The sequence below is a fragment of the Strix aluco genome, chromosome 7 (assembly GCF_031877795.1).
Source record: "Strix aluco isolate bStrAlu1 chromosome 7, bStrAlu1.hap1, whole genome shotgun sequence".
NCBI lineage: Eukaryota > Metazoa > Chordata > Aves > Strigiformes > Strigidae > Strix > Strix aluco.
Window position 1 is genome coordinate 17,249,870 of NC_133937.1, and position 26,714 is coordinate 17,276,583.

A 26,714-nucleotide genomic window follows, 5' to 3' on the forward strand; every position below is an offset into this window, starting at 1 on the left:
TGGGCTTTAACTTCTCTCACCAGCTTTGCAACAACTCCAGGCTGCCCTCTGAGCTCCCGCTGGGCTGCTCGTGGGGTCAGTGCCCAGCTCTTAAGTGAGGCACAGCCTTGGGGAAGTAGGGGAGGAGCGAGACCACCTAACTGGGATGTAACTTTGACTCCACAGCTGGGGGAGGCAAACTCTAAAGGAAAAGCCTCAATCAGGACAGCAGCTGAGGAAATCACAGCAAGCAGGAGAAAATCTGGAGCTTCGAGAGAAGTGTAAAGTGAACACCAAAGGATTCTATACTAGCAGATAGCTCAAAACGCACAGGACATCAAGGTTGTCAGTTCTGAGCAACACAGCTCTGACAGCATGGCCAGGCAAAGGGTGTTGTTTCTGGCAACATTAATGATACTCTGATTTTAGCTACAGGATAACATTACTCCATTGCTCCCTTCTATATGTTCATCAGTGATTCTTCCTACCCACTTAGCAGGTATGCATCTAGGTTAAAAATAAAAAAAAGAGTGAACCTAAAAAGAAGGAAGTTCTTGAGCCTATCCTCGCTAAAAAATATTTTGTCAATCAGTCAGTGGTGCTGCAAAAAAGCAAACTCTCATTGCTGCAAAAAGTCTGTGAGGTTCAGTGTGCAGGGCTGCATTAAGATCTTGAAAGAGTAGAAGAGGTACACCCAGCATTCCCTTAAATGGACAAATCTATCTCCCTGCGTTGCTGAAAATCACATAAAGAAGCCACCTTTAGGAGATTCACAACTAATGCTAAAGAAACATATTTTCCCTACTCCATTCCCCTAGCTGCTCTAGATCCCTTGGACCAAGCCAAATTCTCACCAGTGGATTTTCCAAGAAATAAATTCCAAGTGGACTCTGAATTTCAGCGATCACAAACCTTTGGCTTTTGTTCCCTTTGCTGGTGAGCTCGTCCAACAAAGAATTCCTTGCCTAGTCCAGGGGAGACAGAAATCCAAGTGCAAGTCTGTGTCCACCACAGAGCAGGTACCTCTGTCCCATACCATGCCCAGCCCAATCACACCTGGCCAGTGCTGCTCCCAGCGCCCCACAACTGGAGAAGCAGTCGCTTGCTTTGTGCTTCCTCAGGTTAACCTTCTGTTTTCATTGCATTCTAGTTTCTTGCACGTCCTGAGCGCACTACTCCATGGACAAGATGTCATCAGCAGGTTTGAACGTTGGGAAGAAAAATGCATACACAGCAATCAAAGTAGATCCTGATGAGGATTACTGTACCCCAGGTGCATTTGAATTGGAGCGACTCTTCTGGAAAGGATGCCCGAAGTACACTCATGTCAATGAAGTCTGGCCCAACCTCTACATAGGAGATGAGTAAGTCTACATAGTTCATCTCTTCTACACAGGAGATGACTAAGCTGTACTAAGTACAGCTCACCAACAGAACAAAGTGTTTCTTTCCCCCTCCTACCCATTCATTAGTATTTAGTGGTGATGATGTGAGTTGATGAGCTACTGACAGATGCCAGAGTTCAACAGAGCAATCGGAGCCTGACATGGCCCTTACAGATATAGACACACAGTGTTGGTTGCTGCTGCTTCAGGGAAGTGCTGGGTAAGTGCAGCAGGGTCTACTGTTAAAGACCGAGTAAGAGGAGCAGTTGTGGCACCAGTGTAGGCTGCAGAGGTCAAAGCTAGTCATGATCTATTTTTAAATGGCTCATTTCAAGGAGTAATTTGTCATTTATCTCTGAGTGAAAGTCCTTCCACAGTTACACTGACAAGAGCATGGCCTAGATGTGTTGGACCACAGCTTAGGTTGGTTTAAGCCTAAAATGTAATTCTTGAAAAGTGACAGAAGAGACAGCTCAACCTGAAGTGGTATTTCTGCATTTCCAAGCCTATGCTTGTGTACATGGAATACTCTGCATTTCCAAATTGCTCAAGAGATTAGAACCCTGTGGAAGGCAAAGCTGCAGATATGTGTCTCACTGATGAGACCAAGTGTGATTTGGAAAAAAACCAAACCCTCAAAACAGACTTAGCTCTGCTGAGCACAGGACTAAACTAGAAACAGCCTATTCCAACAAGCAGAGATGACTGTTGCAGCAGGGAGACATGCCATCAGAAAATCGCCCAACCCAAACCCTAAGCAAAGCGAGAGAACTTTTCTTACCCCTTAGGCAGTATTGGTCCATTTCCCATTTTCCTCTACACCCTGTGCTAACATGACATTTATTTTACATCATCACTGTAAGGCACAAGCAGAAGCCCCACTGGCTCCAAAGTTCTCAATAATTTTTTAAAAGGTCCTAAAATTCATCTGTTGCCAGTTTATAAAAGAAGAAAGATATACAGCCTTGAAAGTTACAAGACTCCTAATATCATCGACCAATTACTTCTGTGGCGCCAGAGGCAACAGAAAGACACGCGAGTTCTGGGCTTCAGCTGAGACTCCCACTTCTAGAGAAAGAAAAAAAAAAAAAGCTATGGGAAGAGCCTGGCCAAATGATTCAGGAACAAAGGAAAAGGGGGTTGAGTTGTCCTCTCCCCATACTACCCCACCCCTCTTGTTAGATATTTCTAACACAAGATTCAGTGTAAAGAACAACCAGCAAAATTATTCTGAATGAAGCCATTAGAATTTCCATCTTATCTCTGTGATGAAGCTACAGCTCTGCCTTCTGAGCTAAGGGATCTAATGAGAAAACAGGTCTTTGGATAGTCAGTCCTCAAGCCCAGGACACCAGTCACTGACTATTTCCTGTAATCATTCCTGTAGCAGTAGCTTGTTACACCTTGTAATTTAATAAATGCTAGGAGATACGACTGAATACAACACACACCTGCACTTAGTACAAACCAGAAGAACAAACTTCTTGACAGGTACTTCGAGCTACACCCACTCACGCTGGGCAGTATATTTCTGCAGGGGACTGATCAGGAGGAAATCAATGGTGCTTCAAGGGGAAACAAGTCCTCCACGTGACTGGGACAAAAGAATGAGAAAACCAATAGAGAAGGAAAAAGAAGTGAGGAGCAGGTGGGGGGTGAACAGAAGTAAAACTTCACCAGAAAATGGGGCTCCCTGCAAGAGAACCACTATTGTCAGCCAGATAAGGGCAAACTTGACATCCAATAGCAGAAAATCTGAGATGAGAACTGGTCTGCAGGCAAGATGCAGCTTTCATTACTAGAACTAAAATCTGATTTGAAGCAGGCAAAGTCCAGGGACCTCTGTATCTATCCTCAGCCAGTTCCACATCTTACTTCTGACCAACAGCCTCCCCCTTCAGTGTGGCAGGATTTTTTGTATTGTTTTATTTTCAGATCTTGCTGTAGCACTGGTCGCCAAAGAGCTGCTATGGAGACGTGAACAGATGTTGGGTGTATTTGCATCCTTAGCCATGCTAAATTAAGGTTGATCTTGAAAGAATTTAGTGGAGCTCATCAACAAAATCAAGTGAACACACACATATAGAGTTTATCTTCAGAGCCTTCACATCTGTGCTTCATTCCTGCCTCCTGCATTTACAAGGTTAACAGAACTTGTGACTGCTTATGGAAATGCTAATTAATTACCCTGACTACGTAACCACATCTTCCTTCTAATGCAATACAGGCTATCAAGGAGTCCTGTGAGGCCACTCAATCCTTTTGTTACACTGCTTTGCTGCAGATGTTACCCAGAGGCAATGAAATCTCCATGAGCCTGTCAGGCCCAGAATAATCAAAGCCTCAAAATATAACATGCTGTGTTCAGCTCCAATTGAAATTTTCCTCCAGCAAGTTCCAAGGACTTTTAAAGACCAGACACTGGAACTTGTAGGAGACAGGCCAGTGATAGGAAAAAAACAGGCTTTGCCAAGATTTTGATTCAGCAGCTACCAGGATTAGTGCTTGCATGTACCCTCCTCACATCCAGAAGCCTTCTAAAGGGATAGAATGCAGCTTTGTCTTGCTCCTTTCTTTCACTGGTCACCAGGTTACTTGCACGGGCAGTTTTACTGGCTGATCCCAAGCCTGCTTGGTTCACTACAATCACATGGAAAAATCTCTGCCAGTTATGCAGCTTGTAGTTTCTTCTTGTGGCTCTTCAGTGGTCACCTTATTACCTGAGATGATGTTCATGGTTCCACATTTCTGAATTTCAAAGAATATTTTAGCTGAAGACAAAGGCCTCCCAATATTTTGTTTTCCTCTTAACCATCCTCTCTCTCATTGGGATTTAAGGCTTGATCCCATTTTCAAGTTTTTCTGTGTTCTCAAACTACTCCCAGGGGAAAAGAAGTCTTCTGGAGCCTAATTCTTAACAGGTTAAACATGAAAAATAATTTTCTGGATATGCAGCTGAACTGAGCTTCCACTTCAAGAAAGCTATGGTCAGTGCTTGTCCCAGTAGAGCCCCAGCTCAAGAACACAAGCTGTTCATAACATTATGTTCTTGAGAATTAACACAGGTAAGGTTCAAAGAGTACACATGAGTAACTCAAACCTACAGATTGGAGTGTATGACAATTATAATGTATAACTAAACTTTAAATACATGCTTAACTAAAACTCATTCTCTCTTCTTCCTTTTCTTCAGAAAAACAATACAGTATGACTTTTTCCAAGTGACTAAGTAGAAAGACATTTTATACTGATCTAGAAGAAAGATGGGACTCACTCAGGGTAGCAAGTAGTTAGTGTTATGAACTCCTAGGATTTACACCAGTATTAATCATACAAAAATAGGAGTGTGTACAGATTTAGATTATAACAACACTCTTGAGGACATAATTTCAACTCTGTTAGTATGAGAATCTGCCAATTGTAACAGCAGTTTAACAATCCGGAAAATCAGTTCTGTAACACTGGACCATAAATGTCCTAAATCAGCAGTGGCTTCCAAGACAATTAACACTTCCCCACACAACATCACCTCTGTCTACAGGTGATTTCTAATACTTGGTGAGTAACTGAAGTCAAGACCAGGAACTGACTGACCACATCACATGTGTTTGCTGCCTTTGCTGTATGGAAAGCAGAGAGGTATTTTCTGTATCTAGGTTGTATCACTTACAGAAACAACATCCACCATTTGGGGCTAGAGGAAAATAGACTACTAAATCTTTTTCTACGATGTATTATGAAGATCCTGTTGAGTATTTTCTGTGGTACCTAAAAATTCTTCTAATTCACACTGAACAGGAGGTATTCACAGAAATGGAGCAACACCTCAGAAGGAAAAGGAGATACAATGCTACACTATCTAGATTCCCTCAGTGCTGGAGTTACCAAAGGAAATTGGGTCAGTATTATTGGAAATTCTCAACATCTCTCAGGAGAGAGAACTGCCAGGTTTTCTTAAGAAAGTGTCAGTATTGCCTATATTCAGGAAGCTTCTTTCTGACACTGACCATCTGGTAAATTATCATCCTGCATCAAGCTTTCCTTCAGCGTTAAAGAAAATGGAAAACTTTGAGAGAGACGATTCCTCTTCTAGTAACATGTTGCCTCAGATTTCCTTGTGTTTTATCAATCTGGTCACGTCAATCTGTGGCTTTAACAGTCTATACTGAAACATGTTTGCATTGCCCAACCTTTGCACGAGGTTTAAGAAACTTGGCTCTACTTAGAGCTTATGAGCATACCAGTTGTCTGGTTGACCAGTACCAGCTATAAAGTGCTGACGTACCTGTGGAGGGAGCTGCCCTGCCCACTCCCTCGTGAGGCATTTTGGAGCATTATTTCCCTTCCTTTAGATACATTTGGGTTTTCATCATGAGCCGCCTTCTCTTCCTTTTGTTAACTGCTTTTAATATACTTAATACTTGATGTGGAGTTGCAGGCTGCAGTGCCTGCAAGTTGATTTTCCCCCCTCTTCCAACTCCATACTTCTGGGCATCTTCCTGATGAAACCAGCTGGGACTAAAACTTGTCATGACAGTAATGACCATATTTTTGAAAAGAGAGAGAAGGGATTTCGTACACTGGAGACGGCAACTTGAAAGCAAGCATTTTCATTCACATTATAACTACTTACATTGTTGCTTCCAGAAGAAGGCAGGATTTGCTGCAGCACTTGCTTTTAATCCTATGAATCTTAGCTTTAAAACTGACAACTGGCACAGTTAATGTCTTGGACAGGCCCTTTACTTGCCCTTGCACAACCCAAGAGATGTAAACAGTCTTTTGAGAACCATCTGAAAATGGATGACATTTTTGTTTGGGTCAGTTCTCCCTCTTGGTGATAGTCTGCAATTGTCAATATATCCCTATGTGAAAGTGATTTTGTCTCCAATTTTCACCATTTAGGTGGCATTCCCATATCAAAGTACTCCCCCTTGCCTCAGAACTTTAAAAACATGTTTATGAGTCCATCTGTCCTACAGTAAATGCAGGGTCTGATTCAGCAAAGCACTGAGCTTTTGCTTAACATGGTCTGCTATAGAGAGAAGGACTTCTGGGTATGCTTAACTTTTAGCATATGTTTATGTGCTCTGAATTGAAGAGCTGATGAGCTTTTTACATGGGGCCAATCTGCCCAGTTCACTTCTTACTAAACTGACGTATACTGAAGTTTTCACTGGTATCTCCCAGTGCCACACTTCACCTTCCCTGCACAGGAACACATTCAAGGCAGACACTGGAGACCATAGTTGCACCATGTAAAAGGAAATCAAGTGCTAATAGCACAGATGGTGGAGACATACAAAATTAAAACAATTGCAAGAGTAGTCAAATGCTTATGGCTTCACCTACGCTGGCATTTGTAGCAAACTCTTCTTTACAATGGCTACTTAAAATTCAACTATAATGACAGAAATTGAAATATTAATTGCAATTTATTAAAAAATAGCAGCACCCGAAGAGGGAAAGAATATTGTTAACTTGACTATTAAACTCTGGTAGTGAGCCAACTGCAAGGGAAAAAAAAACCTGTGCCATTTCTAGCTGAAAGTGAATTAGAGTTATAAAGCCTCCAATAAGGTATATGATTCATATACCCCTGAATGATCCTATGCTATTAGCCACCTCAACCAGTTGGATATTTGCAGATATTTATGCTTGATTTATTCCTTTATTTCATCTAAAATACAGATACCTCAGGCACAGTAAAAACTGCAAGGAAGACGGAAAGCATTCCCCTCTCCTTGGGATGCAACCAGGAATATCATGCATGATGGAACACGAAAAAACATTAGGCTGCGATTAAAGTAAATGGATAATGAGGGATGCTTCCACAATGGCCTTTACACTAGAGGTTCAGCTGAGGTTGGAAAGCAAGCCAGTCCTTCACACAAAGCCAGAGTTCATTGATGGCAAAAGCCAGTCCAAGCAAACACGTCAAGAGGCACAGTAACATTTCCATTTACAGGCATATAGGTCCCCCTATATGAGGGCTTAACAGCCTGTTTCTTGCTCTCTGTTAACTGAGAATCAACATGCTGCAGACACAGCATGACCTCAAGTTTAACTGCCTATATTAAGGCAGTGTCAGAGTCTCAGCACAGGCTGTCCCTGCCCAATAGTATTTATGATCAATGGGCAAGATAAAAAGACAGCTGATGGGAGTGAAAAAGCAGACAAAGCTGGGTCAGTATGACAAGTGGTCATCCAACAAGGTTGTTTGCCTAGCTTTTGGGAAAGTTTTACAAGGAAAAAAAAGAACAAAATTTTTGAAGGAACAGAGAGATCTCTTATGAAAACGTAATTATCAAGTGCAAGACTGGTGGGATGGAGAGAAAGGAAAAACAGTGAGTATAAGTGCTTGCTAATCTCCGTACCAAGTTTGAAACCAAGCACTCTTGCTCTTGTGAAAGAGTAAACGTCTCTTCAGCTTTCTTCAAAAGATGCAAATTCTAAAGCCCAAGGCAAGCACCTCTTGCAGTCCTGTGAACACTATTTTGTACTGCAAAATAACTGTTTCCTCAGATCTCTACACAACATTACATATTACAAACCTTAGGAAAAGCTTTCTGTAGATAATATTGTCCAGAGTATCTGCTGGAAGAAAGGTACCTGACATCCTCTTTACAGATTACATGCAATAGGTCAGCCTGCAGATGCACAAGCCACACACCCACAGAACCTACATACATTGACCATGCTCCACTTAGCCAGGGCAAATGTTTAAGGTCTTGGTTCAAGTAACAGGTTCTACAACACCTACACAAGCACAGTTTGAGTATCTATTCCAGCGAAAATGTGGAGATTTTAACAGATCTGAGTGCTCAACACTGAGCATACATTTTCTAGAAGTCTTCTAGATTAGCAACATCAGTAGAAAGAAAAAAATGTGCATCCATATGATAAAGAAAAATATTATAATGGGCAAGGTTACATTCAGTCCAAAAGGATATTGCTGAATCAGTTTACATATCAAACACAATTAAAAAGCAGATGACATTTTAAAATCAGCCTATCCCAAGCATTGAGGAAAACAGTATAAATTCTTCAGTGCCAAAAACAGTAGAGTAGATAATCCCCTAAGTATTTCCTTGGTACATTTAGAATTTACTTTAAAAAAAAAGATATTTCACAGATTATTTAGTTACATCTGCACATTTACAACGGACTTTTTGTAGCAGCATTCAAGGTCGATACATTGGCTGCTTCCGATTCCATTTCCAGCCTGAGCTGTGGGAAACAGAGGGAGCTAACAGAGTAACAACATGCATATTCCCAAACTCCAACAGGCCAAGGGCAAAATAATGGCTAATGCAAATTGTGATGCAAAATGAACACCTAACTGCCTTGCCTTTAATTGATTAAATAAAAAGGAGGAGGATTAATTCCATCCCGGGTCCCAAATTCACAGTATGCTGCTACAGGCAAGACTCAGAGGTGGAAGGGGAAGTTCCCAAGAGCTTGGCCAGATCGAGCCGACTGCTTATGCGGTTAGTGGAAGACAGTACCCCTTCTTCCTGAATACCTATTGAAACAATGGGGCTATTGAACACTTCAAAATGAGATCCTAAAACACAGAACAAGACTGTAAGTGCAACCGTCAGAAACAAATGCATTTGTTGCACCCACTGTGTCAAATAGCAATCTCCTGAGAATCTAATCACGGAAACAGTAAAATTGGATTTCAGATGAATGTAACTGTCAAATGTTAATGACTGTCATGCGACCTATTGTTTGACATTGTCCTTGCTTGGAACAATTTCGTTATTTACTTCAAATGCTATTTATTAGCCTTAGCAGTGTTTGCAGAAGCCAAAGTTTGGTAGTATCAACAGTCCATCAAAAACTTTGTATAGAGCATGTGTACCTGAAGAGAATCTTATGGCACAAATCTCCTAAAAGGAGGGAGAAAAAGTATTTATAGGTCAATCACTGCAACAAGAATACAAAGGAAAGAAGTGAGCATTATTTAACCTGAGGTGAAGGTGGCAAAGCACAGCACCAGCAGCAAGATACTGTTACTGTCTGTCCTTCAGAGTCTACTGAGCTTAGGCAGGCATCACCACACTAACTGGAGTTTTTATTTACTATTTTAAATCTCCACATAGGGGACTTACAACATTTCATGGCAAAAATGCCAGTAGGGTCAAGACATTATCATTCCTGTCCATAAACGAATTTCTGCAGGGAGGAATATCTACTCAGAACAGCCAATTATCATGAGCTTAAATTAAGTAAGAGCAAGCATAGGTAAGACCTTCAGTATCCATATCCCAGTTAAGTGCTCTGATCACTAGGTTCTTGACTGCTCAAAGAGAGATTTTGACTTCGACAGAGGCTGGGAAGGTGGAGTCAACTTCAAGCTATTCTGAGCTGTCACCACTAGAATTATGAAACACTACAGGTAGCCCACCACAGTGTCCTGTGTGACAGCAGCTGCATTTACACTTTGAAATGTTCAGGAAACATTCATGGAGAGAGGTACTTTTGGTTGGAAAATGCTGTTTCAAATCATGCACTAATTCATTAATGGCAGCAGTAGTTATGTGAAAATACATTAACAGAATAAAGCCTATGCAACTTTTTGTAAAAAGCTTAGTAGTCTTCCTAGGCACTAATGAAACTTGACAGCTTTTCCAGAACAAAACTTGCCAAACCTAAAAGCTTTCTATAATGGAATAAAAAAGTTTTTACATGCCCGTCCACAAACTCTGCACTTTTTGAGGAATTTCAGGCTGCTGGCAAGCACTTACAAGTGGGTATTGGGCACACAAAAATCTAACACTTCCTATCCTATCTGACTTCCCTTGTCCAATGGAAAAGAGGACAAGAATAAATTAGAATATTGGGCTAAATATATGATGTTCAGCTTTCACTAAAATCTAATATCCAGTTTCCATATCTAGTTCTTTTTGCTTCAGACCTGTGGTTTAACAAAATATGACAGTAAAAGGAAATCTGATAGGGAGCTGTGACCACAGAAGGGTGACATTTTAAAATTATTTTTATTTTTAAAAATAGAAATGGAGAAAAAAAACTCAGTAACTTCTTTTAGGAATGAAGAGCTTCTTTTTGAATCCCAGATGATCTTACTACTCACATATCACTGACTCTTTATTAGTTCTGCGATATCAATTGATGGGGCAGACGGGTCCTATTTCAAGTTCTGCCACTGATTTGCTTTTATGACTTTAAATAATTCATTCTGTTTCTTTCTGTATCTCAAGTTTCTTCTTGTACAAGATGGATAGAAGCCACTATTGCCTACATTACAAAGGTGCCAGGAAAATAAATTCATTTTTAAGGTACTCTAAGGACCTGGGAGAGATAATTATGAACTCCAGAAGGATCATTCACTCTGAATGACAGTATCTTAAGATCTTTACAATGGTAAATGATGCATTATCAGTTTCATTAACGTTTAGAACATACCAAATCAGAGATTTTTTTTTTTTTTGGCATGCTGTGTAAGAAGCTTCTTTGCTTTCATGACAGCTCTTGTTTTAACAGGAAAACTGCATTAGATCGCTACAGCCTTGAGAAGGAAGGCTTCACTCACATCCTCAACGCGGCCCATGGTCAGCGGAACGTGGACACAGGACCAGAATATTATCACGACATGACTGTGGAGTACCATGGAGTGGAAGCAGATGATCTCCCCACTTTCAAGCTCAGCCAGTTCTTCTATTCAGCATCTGAATTCATTGATAATGCGCTTCAGGATGAAAGAAGTAAGGAGGGTGCTGAAAATGGTTAAGAACAGTACAGTACTCCATCTGATTATGAGCATAGCTCCATGGCATTCAAGCTTGTGGGAATGAAACAAGTCCAATACAGTTTAACAGAGAATATAAAACTAGTAGCAGGGAACTAGTTTAAGAGAAGGTAAGATTTTTTGTTGCTGTTTTGACTCCTTCATAAACACATCGGAGAGAATCGGACATTGCATAGGTTCCATGAACTAGCTGTTTTTTCCTCAAATTAGTCCACGTTAAGAAAGGTTGAATGAATATTGGCTGCATAGTGGTGGGAGCGGAACACGAGTGCTCTCCAGAGATTCCAGGCTGTCACTCCACAGCTTCACACTCTGCAGCATTAGATTCACTCTACAAATATAAACCTACCTTCCTACTTGGCCATCAGATCTACTCCATGCTATAACAGATTTATCTCTCTGCCATCTTCCAAGCAGCAGGGGACCCAAACAACTCTGCCAGCAGAGATCTAGAAACATTTCATTAAAGCCTTTGTAATTTGTCAGCTTGATTACTACAATTCATTATTTTCTGACCTCCAGTAGTGTTCTATCAGAAAGCTTTACAGTGATGTAAAATGCTACAGCCTAGGTCTCACACGGGCTTTCAATACTACTACTCTTTCCCCTACATGCCTTTTTTTTTTTTTTTAAATAAATCTCTACAGGATATTTTACCAGAAACCAGGTGAGAAACTTAAGACTTTCCTTCTGACCTACAAAGACCTTAATATCTGAGGGTCACATAGCAAGTTTCTAGCTTCATGTCAGCTTCTGTTCTTGGCTGTTTAGCTCAGCTGTAGCCAGCTACTACCTGGCTTGCCCCCAATAGCCAGACAGGTCTTCACATTTTACCCTTTCAGCAAATATAGTCTACAGCAACCGTCCCTTCCCTTGTTCAAGAGAAAGTCTTGAAAGTAGTTCAGTTTTAAAAATCAAAGTCTTAATAGCAGGAGAAACTGCTTCAGGAGCTTGCTTGTGAAGAAAGGCACCTGATATTTCAAAAGGTATGTTTGAAGCACTGCCTTTGGGAAGGAGTGGATAACTAACACCACCTGTGTCTAGACATGGCTGGAGGCCAGAGGTCAGCATTAGGCTAGAGTAGCTGAAATAAGAAATGCAGACTTCCTCACTCCCACTACCCTCCTGTTCCTCCAAGACCTTTGTCTGCTGCACTGAGGTAAAGAAACAGGCACAAGGGAAGCAGCAAAGGCTTGAAAAAATAACCTTGCATCCCAGTACACATTGGGGCAGGGAAGGATGGGATGCAGGGGGAGAAGTATTAACCTTTTTGTTTCAAAACCACATCAAAGTCCAGGAAGTTCTGAAACAGTATCAAGCACCGGTACAACAGTGAAACACTAGACCAAATCAAAGAGTGACTGGATGAACTTCTACAAAACAAAAAAAATCTGCACTTGCATAGGTACTACCAACTGCAGTAATTCCTGTAGCTGTGCACTGCCTCCCACATTCACATAGTTTTTAAACAAGACAGCTAGGATCCTTCTGATAGAGACCAATAAAAATAATTACCATAATACTCATGAAGAAAAAGAGCAAGCTCTTAACTTTCTCCAGAGAAAAAAGTACACTAAATGTACATCTCCTATCCCAGCCAAAGATATGCATAAAGGCACATATTCATGGCCCATGTTGAATGCACCACCAATACACATTTACAGAACAAGAGAATGACTCCAGAAACTAAAGAGTACACTGATGTCTCTTACACTTACAGGAGGAAAGACTAGAGGCAAGTAACTAGTTCTCTCCTCCAACAACATAAATGCATTATTTGTGAATGTGTATCTAGTGTAGAAAGGTGCTCTGTATTTCAAGTCCTTAATGAAAGGACTATTTGTGTGCATCTTCCTGACTGACAAAGGGCATCCAGATTCCTAAACAGGACGTTATACTAAGTAACCAAGTACTCATCTCCAGTGGTAATAACAACATGTGACTTCAGAATCTGGTGCAAAGATTTCTGATCAATACCACAATGACAGTCATTTGCTACTTTGCATTAGAACTGAGCAAATGCAAAGAGAGGGGGAAAAAGGGAAAAAGAAAAGTTTTGACTCTTGTGACCAGAATGTATGTATTAACGAATTTACTTTGGCTGTATTGCATTGTTTGGCGTGTGACCTTCAGTCTGCTAAGTGATCAAATTCATTGAATAGCTGTCTTCACACAACACTTCTCGCTGGGAAAATGCTCATTAGTCAACGTTGTTAAAACAAGTTATGCAAACGAAGTAGCCTCTTTCTGCAACAGGTCAGAAAGTCTGCCAATTTGGGTGCTGCCAAAACACAGTCCTAATGCTGTAATTCTGACCTACCCTTCAAGAATCTTTGTAATGGTGAAAAAACTACCTTAGAGCAGTACTTGCAGAGTTTAAGCATGGGCAGAGGAGCTTAAAAACAGTGAAAGCAGCCCAACTATAAGAGCAGGTTTTAGAGGCAAACTCAAACCGTTCGCAATTATGCATGCTATCATTCAGCTGTGCATAAAGATTTCCCAAAACATGCAATTCAGATCATAGAACAGCTTAAAATTTATACCAGCGAGGCCTGATTAACCTGAAAGGAAAACACAATTTTAAAGAGGTTTTTAAGTTCCCTACTATGCTACAGATTTAGTACTTGTTCCCCTGGTGTCTTAGTTCCTCAGAATGTGAAGTAGAGGGGAACAGCATTTTCTTTCCATATGAAGATGTCATGGGAAAAAATACATTAAAGACAGAGATTAAAAAAAAGCAATATGAGAAGAAACATATGAGACCGATACAAAGACCCAAGGCATTTGACCAAAGACACCTCAACATTCACATCACTCCATCTTACTCTGGAGAGGGAGTGCTGTATCTAGACAGATTTTCAAGTAACACAAGCCCAAGTCAAGTGATCAAAATATTTCAGGGACCTGTCACCACTCAGCAGACCTCTGGCTCTGTGCATTGGTATTTCATATTCAGCCACACCTTGAAGGATGCAAGTGGTCAGAATCAAAGACTGCAAGAGCAGACTCCCTCTTGGGGAAAGAGGTTTCAGATCGGTCCTTACATCAGAACTGAAGAAACTACAAAATAGTACAGAAGGGACGTGGCATTTTGCTGTAACAGGCAGACAGATCTTGAATATTCACACACAGGAAAGAAGAGACTTCATTTTCCTACAACCAGGGGGCATTCCAGAAAATTGTACGGTCATTTTTTTGTCTTTGCTAACACAACATAAAACTGTACATTTTCTCCTAGATCTCCTGCTTTTACCACCCACACAAAGCAAAGACTTGCTTGTCCTATCACGTATTTTACCACCTCAACAGCAACCCATTTGGAAGGTGGGAAGCTCTAAAGAGAAGCATGAAGAGCTGAACAAATGAGAGTTTTCATCTGTTTCAAATATTTGCAGTAATAATAGAAAGGATTATCGTTTTCCAGGAGAGGAAAAGGCACTTTTAGTTATCAGAGAGACTGGAATTTTGCCAAGATGCCTCTGAGACTATCTGCTGGGATTAGGATGCGGACTGTAACCATTAATCCTCTAGTGTTGGCAGTTCTTGATGCATCCATTACACAGCAATGCTACTTGTGCCAAGACATCTTCTTGTGCCTGGAAGCAAAGGAGTTAATCAGCAGGAGTCATGGCTTTGCACCCAACACTTCTCACTAGGCATAGCTGACAGAGATAAACTATTATTGGCCCTGATAGGATTTTTTTTTTCCTGTAGCAATTCAGCTTAGCAGGGTGTTAGAGAGAATGCTCCAAATCTACTTCCTTCAGCAGTTCAACCCTTTGCAAGACCCCCTCAAGGGCTTTGAATCATTTTTGGAAATCTTTTGAAGTGTTTCAAAACCTGTCAATCAGACCTGAACCCACTCACTGTTCTCTTCCTCCACCTCCTCCAGACACAGCAAATGGGGAAGGTTCCACTTTGTCTTATATCTTTGCTAGTACGTAGAGCCAAGGACTTTCTGCCTCTGGAAGTCCAAAGTTAAACCAAGCAATGTCACTAAGCTAAATCTTGAGACACATTTATTCAGAGACAAAAACTGTTAGCAGAGACTTTGCATTCACAGTATACGAGACAGGCCACTATTGCAAGTAGACGATCATATAAAACACTCAGAGGTGACGGTCGTGGTGGTTACTTTCATTCAACACAACAGGGTAAGGGTGACTAGCCAGAGATTTCCAAAGAAGCTCTTCTACAGTTTAAGAGATGGTTTCTTTCTATCCCCCTGGTTGTATGCTTGGTATCTTCTATGGTCCTTCTTATCCTTTGCCCTCAAAAATATCACTGAGCCTTAAAAAGACTTGTTAACTATATCTTACAAATGAAGTATTTGGGCATAAAGAGATGCAATCTAGATCTTGAAGGACATGATTGTCAGAACAAAAAATTCAAATTCTGTTAGCTGTTGTGTCTAGCTGGTAGAAATGAAAAAGTCGCCTGCATGCATACCATTTATCCTCATGGTTGGATGGTTTGATAGCACACCAAAACCTCCCACACCCCGTGCTTTGGTCATTATACCCAAACACATAATTACATACATGCTGCTTGTGAGGCCTGTAAGATTAGGCTGTAGCAGGGCTTGGTACGTTACTTAATGCAAGGTTGCAGCCCCCAGGCCTTCTCTGCAACCTTTGTTCACAAATAAATTCAAAGATACCTGGTTTGGGATTAAATGGGTAATCTCCAATGCAGATGGTGTTCAGTCACTCAGTAAGATTTACAGCCTCAGCTTCCCTATCTATAAACAGCTGGACCTTACAAAAATGCTGGTAAGGGTAATCAAACCCCCAAACAAAGCAGGGGCATTACAGAAACCTTCACTTTCAAAAAAAGAAATTACCCAGTGTCATCTCTGCATCATTTCTCTTTGTTTCCACAGACAAGGTTCTGGTTCACTGTGCTATGGGTCGCAGCCGGTCAGCCACACTGGTCTTGGCTTACCTGATGATTTACAAGAACATGACAGTAGTGGATGCCATTGAGCAAGTATCAAGACACCGATGCATCTTGCCAAACCGGGGCTTCTTGAAGCAGCTGAGAGAACTGGACATAGCGTTGGCACTGCAGAGGAGGAACACCAAAAACAGCCTACCACCTGATGACAACGAGAACAGCACCATGATCTAGTATTGTTTTTGGCAGGGTGGTACTACTGGAAAAGAAACTCCATAAAAGGAGAGGAGGGGAAGGTGTAGTTAATTACACAGTCACAAGGATCATTTGTTATTTGGAAGGAAAAACAAAGTCATTTCAAATGCTGTCAAGATGAGAAAGAAGGGAAGCCAAATTTAAAACCCATCATTTTAGAATGTTCCAGCCTTAGCAGAATTCTTTGTTACATCAACAAATAAATTTTACTCTCTGTAAAAAAGCCTTTCCAGCACAAAAGCAGGCACAACTTAAAGCAAACCATCTTCTAGCCAAGTACTCCCAAAACCCTGATCCTAACCCAAGCACACAGCCTTTAAAAGAGTACAGCTAGGCATTCCTGAAGAAATTTTGCAGGAAAAACACCAGGATAGTAGCAGCATAGATTAAGTTTAGTCCCAGAGTCCTGAAGGATTTCGCAGTTTGCCTTTTTGTGCTGTTTTCTGGCATCTCCATTTCTTCTTTCACAGTAATAACCTAGGGCAGCACAGCCTTTAGAGAACCTTCAGATGAGGATCAACTACCCAGTCTTCATAATGGACTTTGCAGCAGACCATGCAAACTAGAAACAAAGCAAGAGTCTTGAGAAGGTCAAATGCATAAACAGCTATAATGGGCAACAATTCAAGGAGATACATACACATTTTAGCAGTTTCAGTTTTAACTTGTTTTTCCTAAATGTTTCAACTGCCTGAATTTTAAAAGGTCCTACATATAGACTATCCAAGTCAATTTACTAGTCCACAAAAAAGAAAAAAAAGACTGAAAAAATTATGTGTTGTGATTTGTTTTCCTGCACTTGGAAAAACTATCGGCTAGAATAAACAATAAAAATAGGATGTCCTTCACACTGCTAAGAGGAAGTTCAACATCAAACTTGTGCAGCCCTGATAACTCCCTAAATAACCACGGATTATAATCAGTTCTAATGAGATTTTAGTTTTGATTAAAAAGGCAAGAGACACAGGTGAAGGCTTTAAAAGAATATCTCACAACCACCTCACTAACCAGGAAAAAGCTGCTGCTGTGCTTTCAGAAACCACTGTTTATATTTACCACTACCAAGTATTTTCTCCTATCTCAGCTCTAGACACCTTAATACATTATTGTGCTCCAATACAGTTGCTAATAATTCTATCAGTTGACAGTCGTCTAAATACACAAATGGGGATACCAGATCTACTTTTCTGCCTAAACTTATTCAATTTGCTCTATTCAATACAAATTATGAGTAACTGTGTTTTGACACAATCAGAGTTTTGCCACCTCAGCAGTATTTGATATTATTAAAATATACTGTAGAGGAAGATCACAATTAAGCCATGTTTACCTTTTTTGCATCTGCAAAATGGTCAAGTCATCACCCTCTCCACTGGAATTTTGCCTAATTCAATGTAGCAGGTAAGAGCTATTTACTGCCTCAATGCCTGAGAGGAGCGACCTAGCCACTGAGAGCACAGGAGAGTTTTCTTGGTCTTTACCAGCTGACAAAGACTTTGTAACTTTGGTGCAGTACGGACTGTAGAAATCTTGGACACTTCCTTAAAAAAAAAAAGAACACAGGGCAGAAACATGCCACTGAGAACTGCGAGTATACACTACAAAACAGAGTTGAGCACAACTGTAGACCATTTTTTGTAGATGTTAACAGCTCTTTACAGGCTTAACCTCTCTAGTGCGAAGGCCTTCCTATTCCTTCACTTCCTTCTGGGGCCCGAAACCAGTAAAATAGTCATCTCCAAACAGTAACTGTAGCCAAGGCTTCAGGCACCCATAATGCAATGCTTGTATTTACCTGTATAATAAATACCTTACCTTCAAATTCTCAACACAGCAGAACACAATAAACACAACTAGACTACTATTAAAAAACAAATAACACATCACAGTGTGTATCTCTATCATTGATATTGTTCACAAACTCTAGGACTTACAGCAGTATCCCTACACTTGGATTAGAAAAAAAAAAACACAGAAAAAACAGAAATAAAAGGAAACTCAAAGGAAGTCATTTGACACTTCAAAAATAAATGAGCAGTCACAATGTGGGTTTAAAGAGTCAAAAAATTCTTGGATGGGGTCCCTCAACTCTTTCCATCTACTTCCACAGACCTTCAAATGCACCTTTTCAGAGCATCTTACTCTCTACTGCAATTTAATTCACAACCCAGACATGCAACAGTTTGCCCAGCCTTGTGTCTGACAAACCTGCCTTTCAGACACATGGCCCTGCTCTTTCATTTACTGTGATGGAGAAAGCTGAGCTTTCTCACCTCTATGTCAGCAGTGTGTTTCTTAGCAGTAGCCTTACAGACAGGAATTCTATACCAAATGATATTTTAAAATACAACAAGTATCTACCAGGATTTCCCTCAGTCAAGGTACAGGTTATTTTCTTTCTTGTGTACTGCACGATAGCTTGATGACTGCTGTAACTGGAAGAGGATTTGTAGCTGATTTACATGCAGAATTGTACTCGAACAATTTTCTGGGGCCTGGAGATGGGTATTTCTTTTGCAGTCTGAGACTTGTGCAAATACACAAGGAAAAGTTTTAATTTCCTGAGGCCCAGCTGCTTTTGGTGGAGACTGACAGAGCTTTCAAACAGCAGTCTCCCAACTACTGATAGAAAGCAAAATACTAGACCTCTTAAGTAGTTCCCACTCATTTTGTCCTGCATAGGAGATTAGGAAATTGGCACATGGCAACACTGACATAGTGACAGAAGAATGTATCGACAATCCAAAGGACAGGATTCCAAGCTACTGAGAAACCAGGAGCTGCTATTCTTGCATGGAGATGAAAAATAGCACAAAACTGCTTTCTCAAGAAGTCAACCAATAGAACCCTGTATTCCAGTGTTTCTACACATACTGCTTAAAGACCTTAAACACAGCTTAAACTTACATATTCTTATTTAGTAGAGAAAAAAACTACCAAGAATTTAAAGTACTCGAAGTTATGATAAAGCCAGAACTGTAATCCTACCTTGTATCTTCTTACAAACACCCTCCCTACTCCACAAAGCTCAGACCAACAACATTTGATCAATGCATACCCCAGAGCTTCACTATGAAGAGTTGACCTATATGACTATATATGCTGGAAAGACATAGTTTTGATACAGAACACTATTAAAAGTAAAGGAAAGAGGAAGAAAAACAGAGTCATAGATCTTTACTACACTGGTCAGTTTGCTTGCTGCTAAAGGTATCAGTCTCTACAGAACAGGCTGTGCTAGGATCACCCTCAACACTGCAGATAATTGCCAGGCCCATCCTTTCCATTTACCACACTGTATATAAATGGAGTTTGATTCCATCAACTAGACTGCCTGATGGACAAATTAAACAGCTTATAGAACTAAAAGACATAGTGATCTAACATGCACTTTTTGTACGTTTAGAAGTCCTCTGTTTCTGCTTATATGACAGAGCTTCTCACAAAGTTAGTAAAAATTAGGTTATATTTTGTCCACTGCTAGGAGATCACATAGCTAGAGTGCAACAACACATAGCATTGCCATCTTAGCTAGAGGGCTAGAGAGCAGCTTTTGAGAGTACTGTCATTTGGCAGCTTCCAGATGAAGTAAATGCTACTCCAAAGACAGGTCTCTTCCCTAGAACCAGGCCCTGCCTGAAGCACTCTGCAGGTACAGCTATGCCAATTATACAATTCTGAAGTAAACATACTTCTTTCTTACTTCCCAGCTTTTTTCCCCTTCCAATTCTCCCAGAATTAATTAAGACTAAATCAGAAAAAGCAAAAGTTTGGGAACACGTAGGTTCCTCAAAGCAGGCAACTCTTGCAAGTTGCTAACTAGCCAACTAACAAGTGTTAGCAGCAGTGACTTCACCTACAAGCCAGGTCTGCAAGCAAAGTACATATAGAATGAGGCAAGTTTATCTCCTTCTTGCAAATCACTAGTGGTATGGAGTATTCTATTTGTGAAACCAAAGACTAAGATTGCATGGGCAGGGAAACCTCCTGCATTTCACAAGAATCATCTATTGCAACTCTGAAGAATTCTTTTGAGACTCTAAAAGTAAGAGCTAGTTCTCAGCTGGGGTGGTGCTAGGGCACACTGTCAAAACTGACACTACAATGGGCACACAATACATAGAAGAGGTAGATCTGCCAAGGAAAAGACAGCCTTCTTATGAAACAGAAATTTTAGTGCAGTAATGCAATTCACAGCTATATGAGAAAAGATGTAGGAAAGCCACTTGTCCTCCTGAAAGACATTCAGTTCCAAAATAAAAAAATAATATTGGAAACATGCCTGTTGTGCACACGCAGTGCATCATTTTCCACCCAACTTTTAATCCATATATTGCAAATACAGAATTTTAGTAATATGCTGGAGTCAGGATGCTCTGTTTCAGGTCAGCACATACTGAAATGGTAAGAAGGTCTGATTTGCCTGTACGTTACAGGCTTCAAAACCTGAAACTAAACAGCAGTGAATAAAGACCCAGGTGCCTTTTTCACTCACTGTAAAAACACACAAATGAAAAATCACAAAACATAGTGCTACTGTGAGATGCAATTATTCAGCAAAGATACAAAGTTCTAGTTGAAAGGCTGCACGTTAACTGTGTTGAGTTCAACTTTCCTTTTCCTAAGCCTAAAAAACTGTGACAGCAACTTTGTGAAGATGAACACACATATGGTTTACGTACTATGAATACTCTCTGCCTTCAAAAAGCAAATTTGACAGTGTGTCAGTGCATGAACAAAGATCTTTGTTGTATTGTGCTCTCCTTATCAAGCATTCTGAACCCCTAAAACACAAGTTACTCCAAATTACCATTTGACCAGCAATTTTAGCTCCCATTCAGATCCACTATTTTAGATTGCTGCCCCATCATATTAAAATTGAACACGTTATGTGCATGAATCTGTAGCATCAACTTCTTGATTTGGCAACACCACAAACTTTAAGGTTTTATTTAAAGAAATACACATTTCTCTGACTTGTGAGCATATATCACCCATAAAGCTGCTTTATATACTGGAATGGGGACAGAGTTTTCAGTTAAGACGACCCACCCTTTCACCTTAGCTAGCAACCTTCCTGCAGTGTCAGTGGGCTAGAGGGAGGATTCAGTGCCAAAATTCACATTAGAAGCATTTTTGAAAAATTCTTACAAGGATTTTTTCTGGTGCAGATTGACACACACCCAATTTAAACAAGGTCCGCTCTCAAGCTCCATGTATCAACAGCCTTCTTGATTTTTACAGACCTTCTATTGCTAGATTATAAGTGTTCATATATGTGTGTGTGTTCATGGGCACACATATACATGCATATACACAGAACTCAGAGGTTCAACACAAGATTTGCTCGTCTTGTAACCCAGCAACAATGACAAAGGAAGAGATTACAATTCTACCATTAAGATAGAGTTCAAACACCATGTCTGTTACTATCATATATCCTTTTACATATATAACACTTTCTATAGGAAAGAAGTTTCATACATTAAATATTGACAACCTTGTAATGTATTAAATACATATTTATTCAATATTTTATTAAGATTATTAAAAAAAATAATCTTAGATACTCTTTATTTTCACAAGGTGTATGCAATTATGATGAGTAACCTACACTTAGGCTCTAACAGCCTAATCCAAACCCCATCAACCTTAATGGGCTTTAGATCAAGCGTGTGAGAGCACTGTAACAAACACTGTTTCAGGAGGTAAGTCCCATGCAACATCAAACTATGACAAGACACAAGAGGCTAAAAATGGCTCATCATAATTTATTTTATGTTAAAATGTACAGCTTGGGGGGGGTGTTGTTTTTTGCAGTTTTTATTTTTGTTTCTTGGGTGGGTTTTTTGTGTGTGGGGTTTTTTTTTTTTTTTAAGTGACTGACTAAAAAGATAACAGATAAATACAAGAGTGTCACTGGGTCCTATTTTTACATGTATCAAGCCTCTTCTGTTCGGCCCTTACAGTCACTCTGTACAGGTACAAAGGCTACAAAAAAGGAAGCAATATAAACAGACACAAATAACTTTTGCCTTTTTACATGCGATCTGTAAGCTTAGTTTGAGCTATTCACACGCTACTGCTCTATTTTTTCCCTTAAAAAATAACTCCAATATTTTATAAAGATAGAAAAATCTACAGATGGAATGAAAATGTAAAGTTAGAGGCATTTCCATAAAATAGCAACTTTACACCAAATTCACTACTTTTTTTTTTTAAATCCTGCCAAGTATTTGGACATATATGAAAATGTTTCAAAACTTGACAAATAAACACTGAGATGTTTCAATCAACAAAAAAATGTAACAGTATTTATAAAACAGAAAGCTGCCTTTTTTCCTACCCCAGCCCCAAAGAAACTGGTCACAAAAATGGAAAAGTCTCAACTTTACACTAAACATACAGCAATAAAACCCTTTGAACTAACCAAAATGTGAATAGCTTTTGCAGCTTTTTTTTTTTAATTATTTTTTACAAGTTTTATAATTAACAAAAATATAGTTCTGTTTTTTTTACCCCTCAAACTAGGGTAACCTAATCAAGGCAAAAAAATTAAGAAATGGCTTACTGTTAAGCACAACACTTGTACAGTACTACAAAATGCACTGTCACTAACAAAGACATTAGCGGCATGCAGAAGTGTCACCTTCAGAAACAAAATAATACAATAAAAGAACTGCTAAAAGGCATTTACATGTGGGGAAAGGAGAGAAAAAGCTCACGATCCAGTACTGTCTGATAGTTTTGGAGTCTATTTATCCACATTTTTAATGGGAGCAGGCACATAAAATGGCTCTGAACCATCAGCTGCTGTGTAATTGCAGTTCATAGAAAGAGTTCTTCCTTTCCAGAGAACTTCAAGCTCAATGAAATAAAAAATGGAAAACCACCTAATTCCCCCCAATGAAGAGAAGTTAAATCCCACAAGTTAAAAAAAAAAAAAAAGAAACAAAATACAAAACAAGAAATAAAGAAAAAAGAAAAACTTGTATAAGGCTTTCTGCTGCATACAGCTTTTAAATGGTGCCAACAAATGTTTTTGCATTCACACCAATTGCTGGTTTTGAAATCGTACTCTCCAAAAGATATTTGTGCAGATCAATCCAATATGCCAGTTTGGTAGTCTGTCTCTCCAAAGGGCCTACCTTCTCATGTAGGATCCATTAAGAGACTGTTTAGACATGCCTGTATTCATGTAGCCATGATGCCCTGGAGGAGTGTACATCATGTTACTGTGGGGTGCTGTCTGCATTGGTTGCTGTGCATATGGCTGAGTTCCCATCATCCCCATCTGCATCTGCATAGGGTACTGGGGTGTTTGATTCATATACCCATGATTACTGTGATATCCACTATTCATCATTGGCTGGGACATACTATAACCATTCATAGCATTAAGGGTATTCATATTCATGTTCACTGAATTGACATTATAAGCTGGGGCTGGCATCAAATTTACACTCATGTTCATACCACGCTGCATCGTTAAGGTCCGTGCAGGCCCTTGCATGGCCACAGTCTGTGAAGCACGCCCATAAATTTGTGGCTGATGGGCTGCAGCAGCAGGTGGCAGAGGCGTGGATTTGGTTCTTACAGAAACATGACCTTTGCTGGCCATCTGAGTCTGCAGTCTTTGGGTGTGAGATATTCCAATATTCGATGAAGTCATATTACGCTGCAAAAGGGGAGGTGGCAAATTCATGGGAGGAGGAGTAAGGTTGGGGGGCGGGGTCATGGTAGCCTGTGCTTGGGGCCCTCCAGGAACAGCATGTGGAGACTGAGAAAGCTGAACAAGACCTGTATTACTTAAGGGGGTGGACAAAGAGGCACTGTTTGCATAGGAAGTTACAGCAGCTGAATGGCTGTAAGGCAAAGAATGATCCATAAGCGTGTTAGTTAACTGTTGCAGTTTGGCAAGGCTGAAGGTGGCAGATGGCTGTGAGTAATGCCCTGCTCCAAATTCACTCTGCCCCATTCTTTCATATAATCCAATGTTGGCATTACCAGTCTCAGGGATTTCAGTTAACTGCATAGGTGGTGTAAAATTAGCGGCCATGCTGCACTGGGATAACTGTTGGTTGCTGCTTGGAGGCCTTTCAACAACACAACCTTGGGGAGATTTTACATTACACGTGGGAGGAGAATTGATGTTTGTTTGTTGCATCATACTGCAGCTTCCATTAATGTTAGACATCTGCTGTGTCACTGCACAGCTACTCTGTGTTAGGTTACTGGATGTAAGGCTACTGTATGAGCAACTGTTTTGAGAAGAGTTGTTTCCACAGATACTACTACCCATTGTAGAATCGTAACTGCTTGGGTTTTCATAGTTTTCTGTTGTGCTCTCAATGCTCCCTAAGTCACTAAACCCACTATCCACAACCTGTTGTGAATGATCAGAAACTGAGGGAACGTCCATCATCGGGCTGGTCTCCATGTTCTGTAGAGACGGCACAGAAATGGCACTTTGATCTGGGCTGATCTGAGCGTAGCTGTTCTCTAAGGGAGCAACATTTGGACTATTAACAGAACGAACTGACTGGCTGGGATGAGAGTGTACAGACGAAACTGGGCTACTATGGTCAGACTGCTGACAATCATCCAGTGTGGTCATTTGGGGACTTTGGTCATTATGGGCATAGTTCTGCAAACTTCTACAGGCCTCTTGAGTCTCTGCACAGTCCTGAAACGTATCTTCATGTTCACTGGCTTCTTGGGTTAGAGACTGTACTGCTTGAACAGTCTCTGAATCAATCTCCATGGTCTCAGTACTCTCTCCCTTGAAATCGGAATGTGATTCTTCACCAGCTTTTTGGTCCTGGTTGTTATCTGTATGATCATCATCAGATTCAGGCACTGGGTCTGAATCTGTAGCAAGTTCTTTCTGGTCACTTTCACACTCATCAGCTGCAAGGTCAACACCACATTCCATTAAGTCTTCCTGATTTGAATTACCAGTTTGAACATTTACGTCTAAAAAAGACTGCTGAGTTTCCAGCATTTCTTTGAAAGCTTCACTAGGCAATTCCTCTTTCTCCACTTCTGTTGAACCCATGTGACTATCATCTTCATCATCTGCATCATGATCCTCATTGTGAGAAGGTTCTTCATCCTCCTCCTCCTCCTCCTCCTGATCATCCAAATGCACAGACTCCTCTTTTTGCAGAAACACCTCTCCTGCTTTGTCTTTTTCTTGATCTTTTAAATTGATTCCATTTTCTTCTACATTCCTTTCTTCTTCCCCAGCTTTCATTATATCATTTTCTTGTTTTTCAAATGGTTCACTGGGTGGACACAGAGGTTCAGGTTCTACCTCTTTTACCTCACCATCTGGTGGTGGTAATACTTCAACAGGCTCTTTAATCCCTTCCTCCGTAACAGCAGGAACTGAGCAGGGCTTGTCTTCAGCAACTTCCTTTTGTTCCTCCACCATCACCTGATAGTCAGGCTCCATAGGAGTCTCGGGTGGAGTGTATAAATTTAGCTTAAAGCCAGGTTTTCTTTCTTTGCTTTGCCTCCATTTAGAGGGACCACGCTTAACTCCTTTGGGCCAACCCTGCTTACTCTTTAAAGGTTCAAGATTGTCTTTAGTGCTTTCTTCCAACACAGCTACATCCTCTGTATTATCTTAGGAAGCAATAGAGACAAAAGAAAAGTCTTAGCTTGCACAAACTAATCAATATTTTCAAACAAACTCAAAAGTAATTTATAAACTCAAAATATATTAAGCAGCTCTGGAACAAGAGTTATAAACAGATCTCAAACCACAATATAATGACATAATATCTACGGCTCAAACACACTTAAACAGATATATAAAGTTGTTCTTGTTTGGTGGCCTTTTAACAGTTACCATCAGAAGCACTATTGAAACACTAGAAGAATCCCAGAGATTTAAATCACAAGACATGTAAACTAAAGCAAAAATATTGTCCAAATATTTGATTATCAACCTTTGTTTTTAAAATAGAGGTATGCCATCACTTTATAGAGACATTGATCTAATGCATATTCATCTTTTTCAATATTAGTAACATGAGAGTCTGGAGTTTCTTGTTTGACCATTCCAGAGGACAAGCCATAGTAAGCAGATAACCATGCTTTAGTACCAACACTGAAAAAAAAAAAGGTGGTTCATTCTGGTGTCTTCTCATGGGCAGCATATCATGTCACAACTCACAATACATGACAAAAGGCAAAAGATAACTGAAATTAAACACAGTGCATCAGAACACTAAATCCATTGACTATAAAAAAAACTACCCAAACACATTCACTCCTCTCTTCTCTCCCCAGGTATCACTTACACATACACCAGAAAAAGGGAGAATTCTTAGGATATAATATGCTGCACTTGGGAACATAATGGCTTCAGTGGTAGTCCTTTGCCAAGTTCTGCCTCTCACTGTAGTGTTGTAACA

General features: G+C 40.2%; 2 protein-coding genes across 11 annotated transcripts in view; one reads left to right on the top strand and one right to left on the bottom strand.

Moving 5' to 3' along the window:
- Window positions 1–1,158: 1,158 nt before the first annotated feature.
- On the top strand, window positions 1,159–18,174 carry DUSP29 (dual specificity phosphatase 29). The gene is made up of 3 exons (XM_074830029.1): window positions 1,159–1,343; window positions 10,875–11,095; window positions 16,022–18,174. Exons 1-3 carry the CDS (start codon window positions 1,159–1,161, stop codon window positions 16,267–16,269), a joined length of 654 nt encoding a protein of 217 aa, XP_074686130.1. The 3' UTR covers window positions 16,270–18,174.
- A 3,620-nt stretch (window positions 18,175–21,794) lies between these two features.
- KAT6B (lysine acetyltransferase 6B) overlaps window positions 21,795–26,714 on the bottom strand; it is a 120,723-nt gene continuing 115,803 nt past the window's right edge. For all 10 annotated transcript variants that reach the window (XM_074830592.1, XM_074830589.1, XM_074830593.1 and 7 more), the window contains one exon: window positions 21,795–25,920. In XM_074830592.1, the coding sequence (XP_074686693.1) occupies window positions 23,435–25,920 (2,486 nt within the window). In that variant the 3' untranslated portion in view covers window positions 21,795–23,434. The remainder of the gene's footprint in view (window positions 25,921–26,714) is intronic.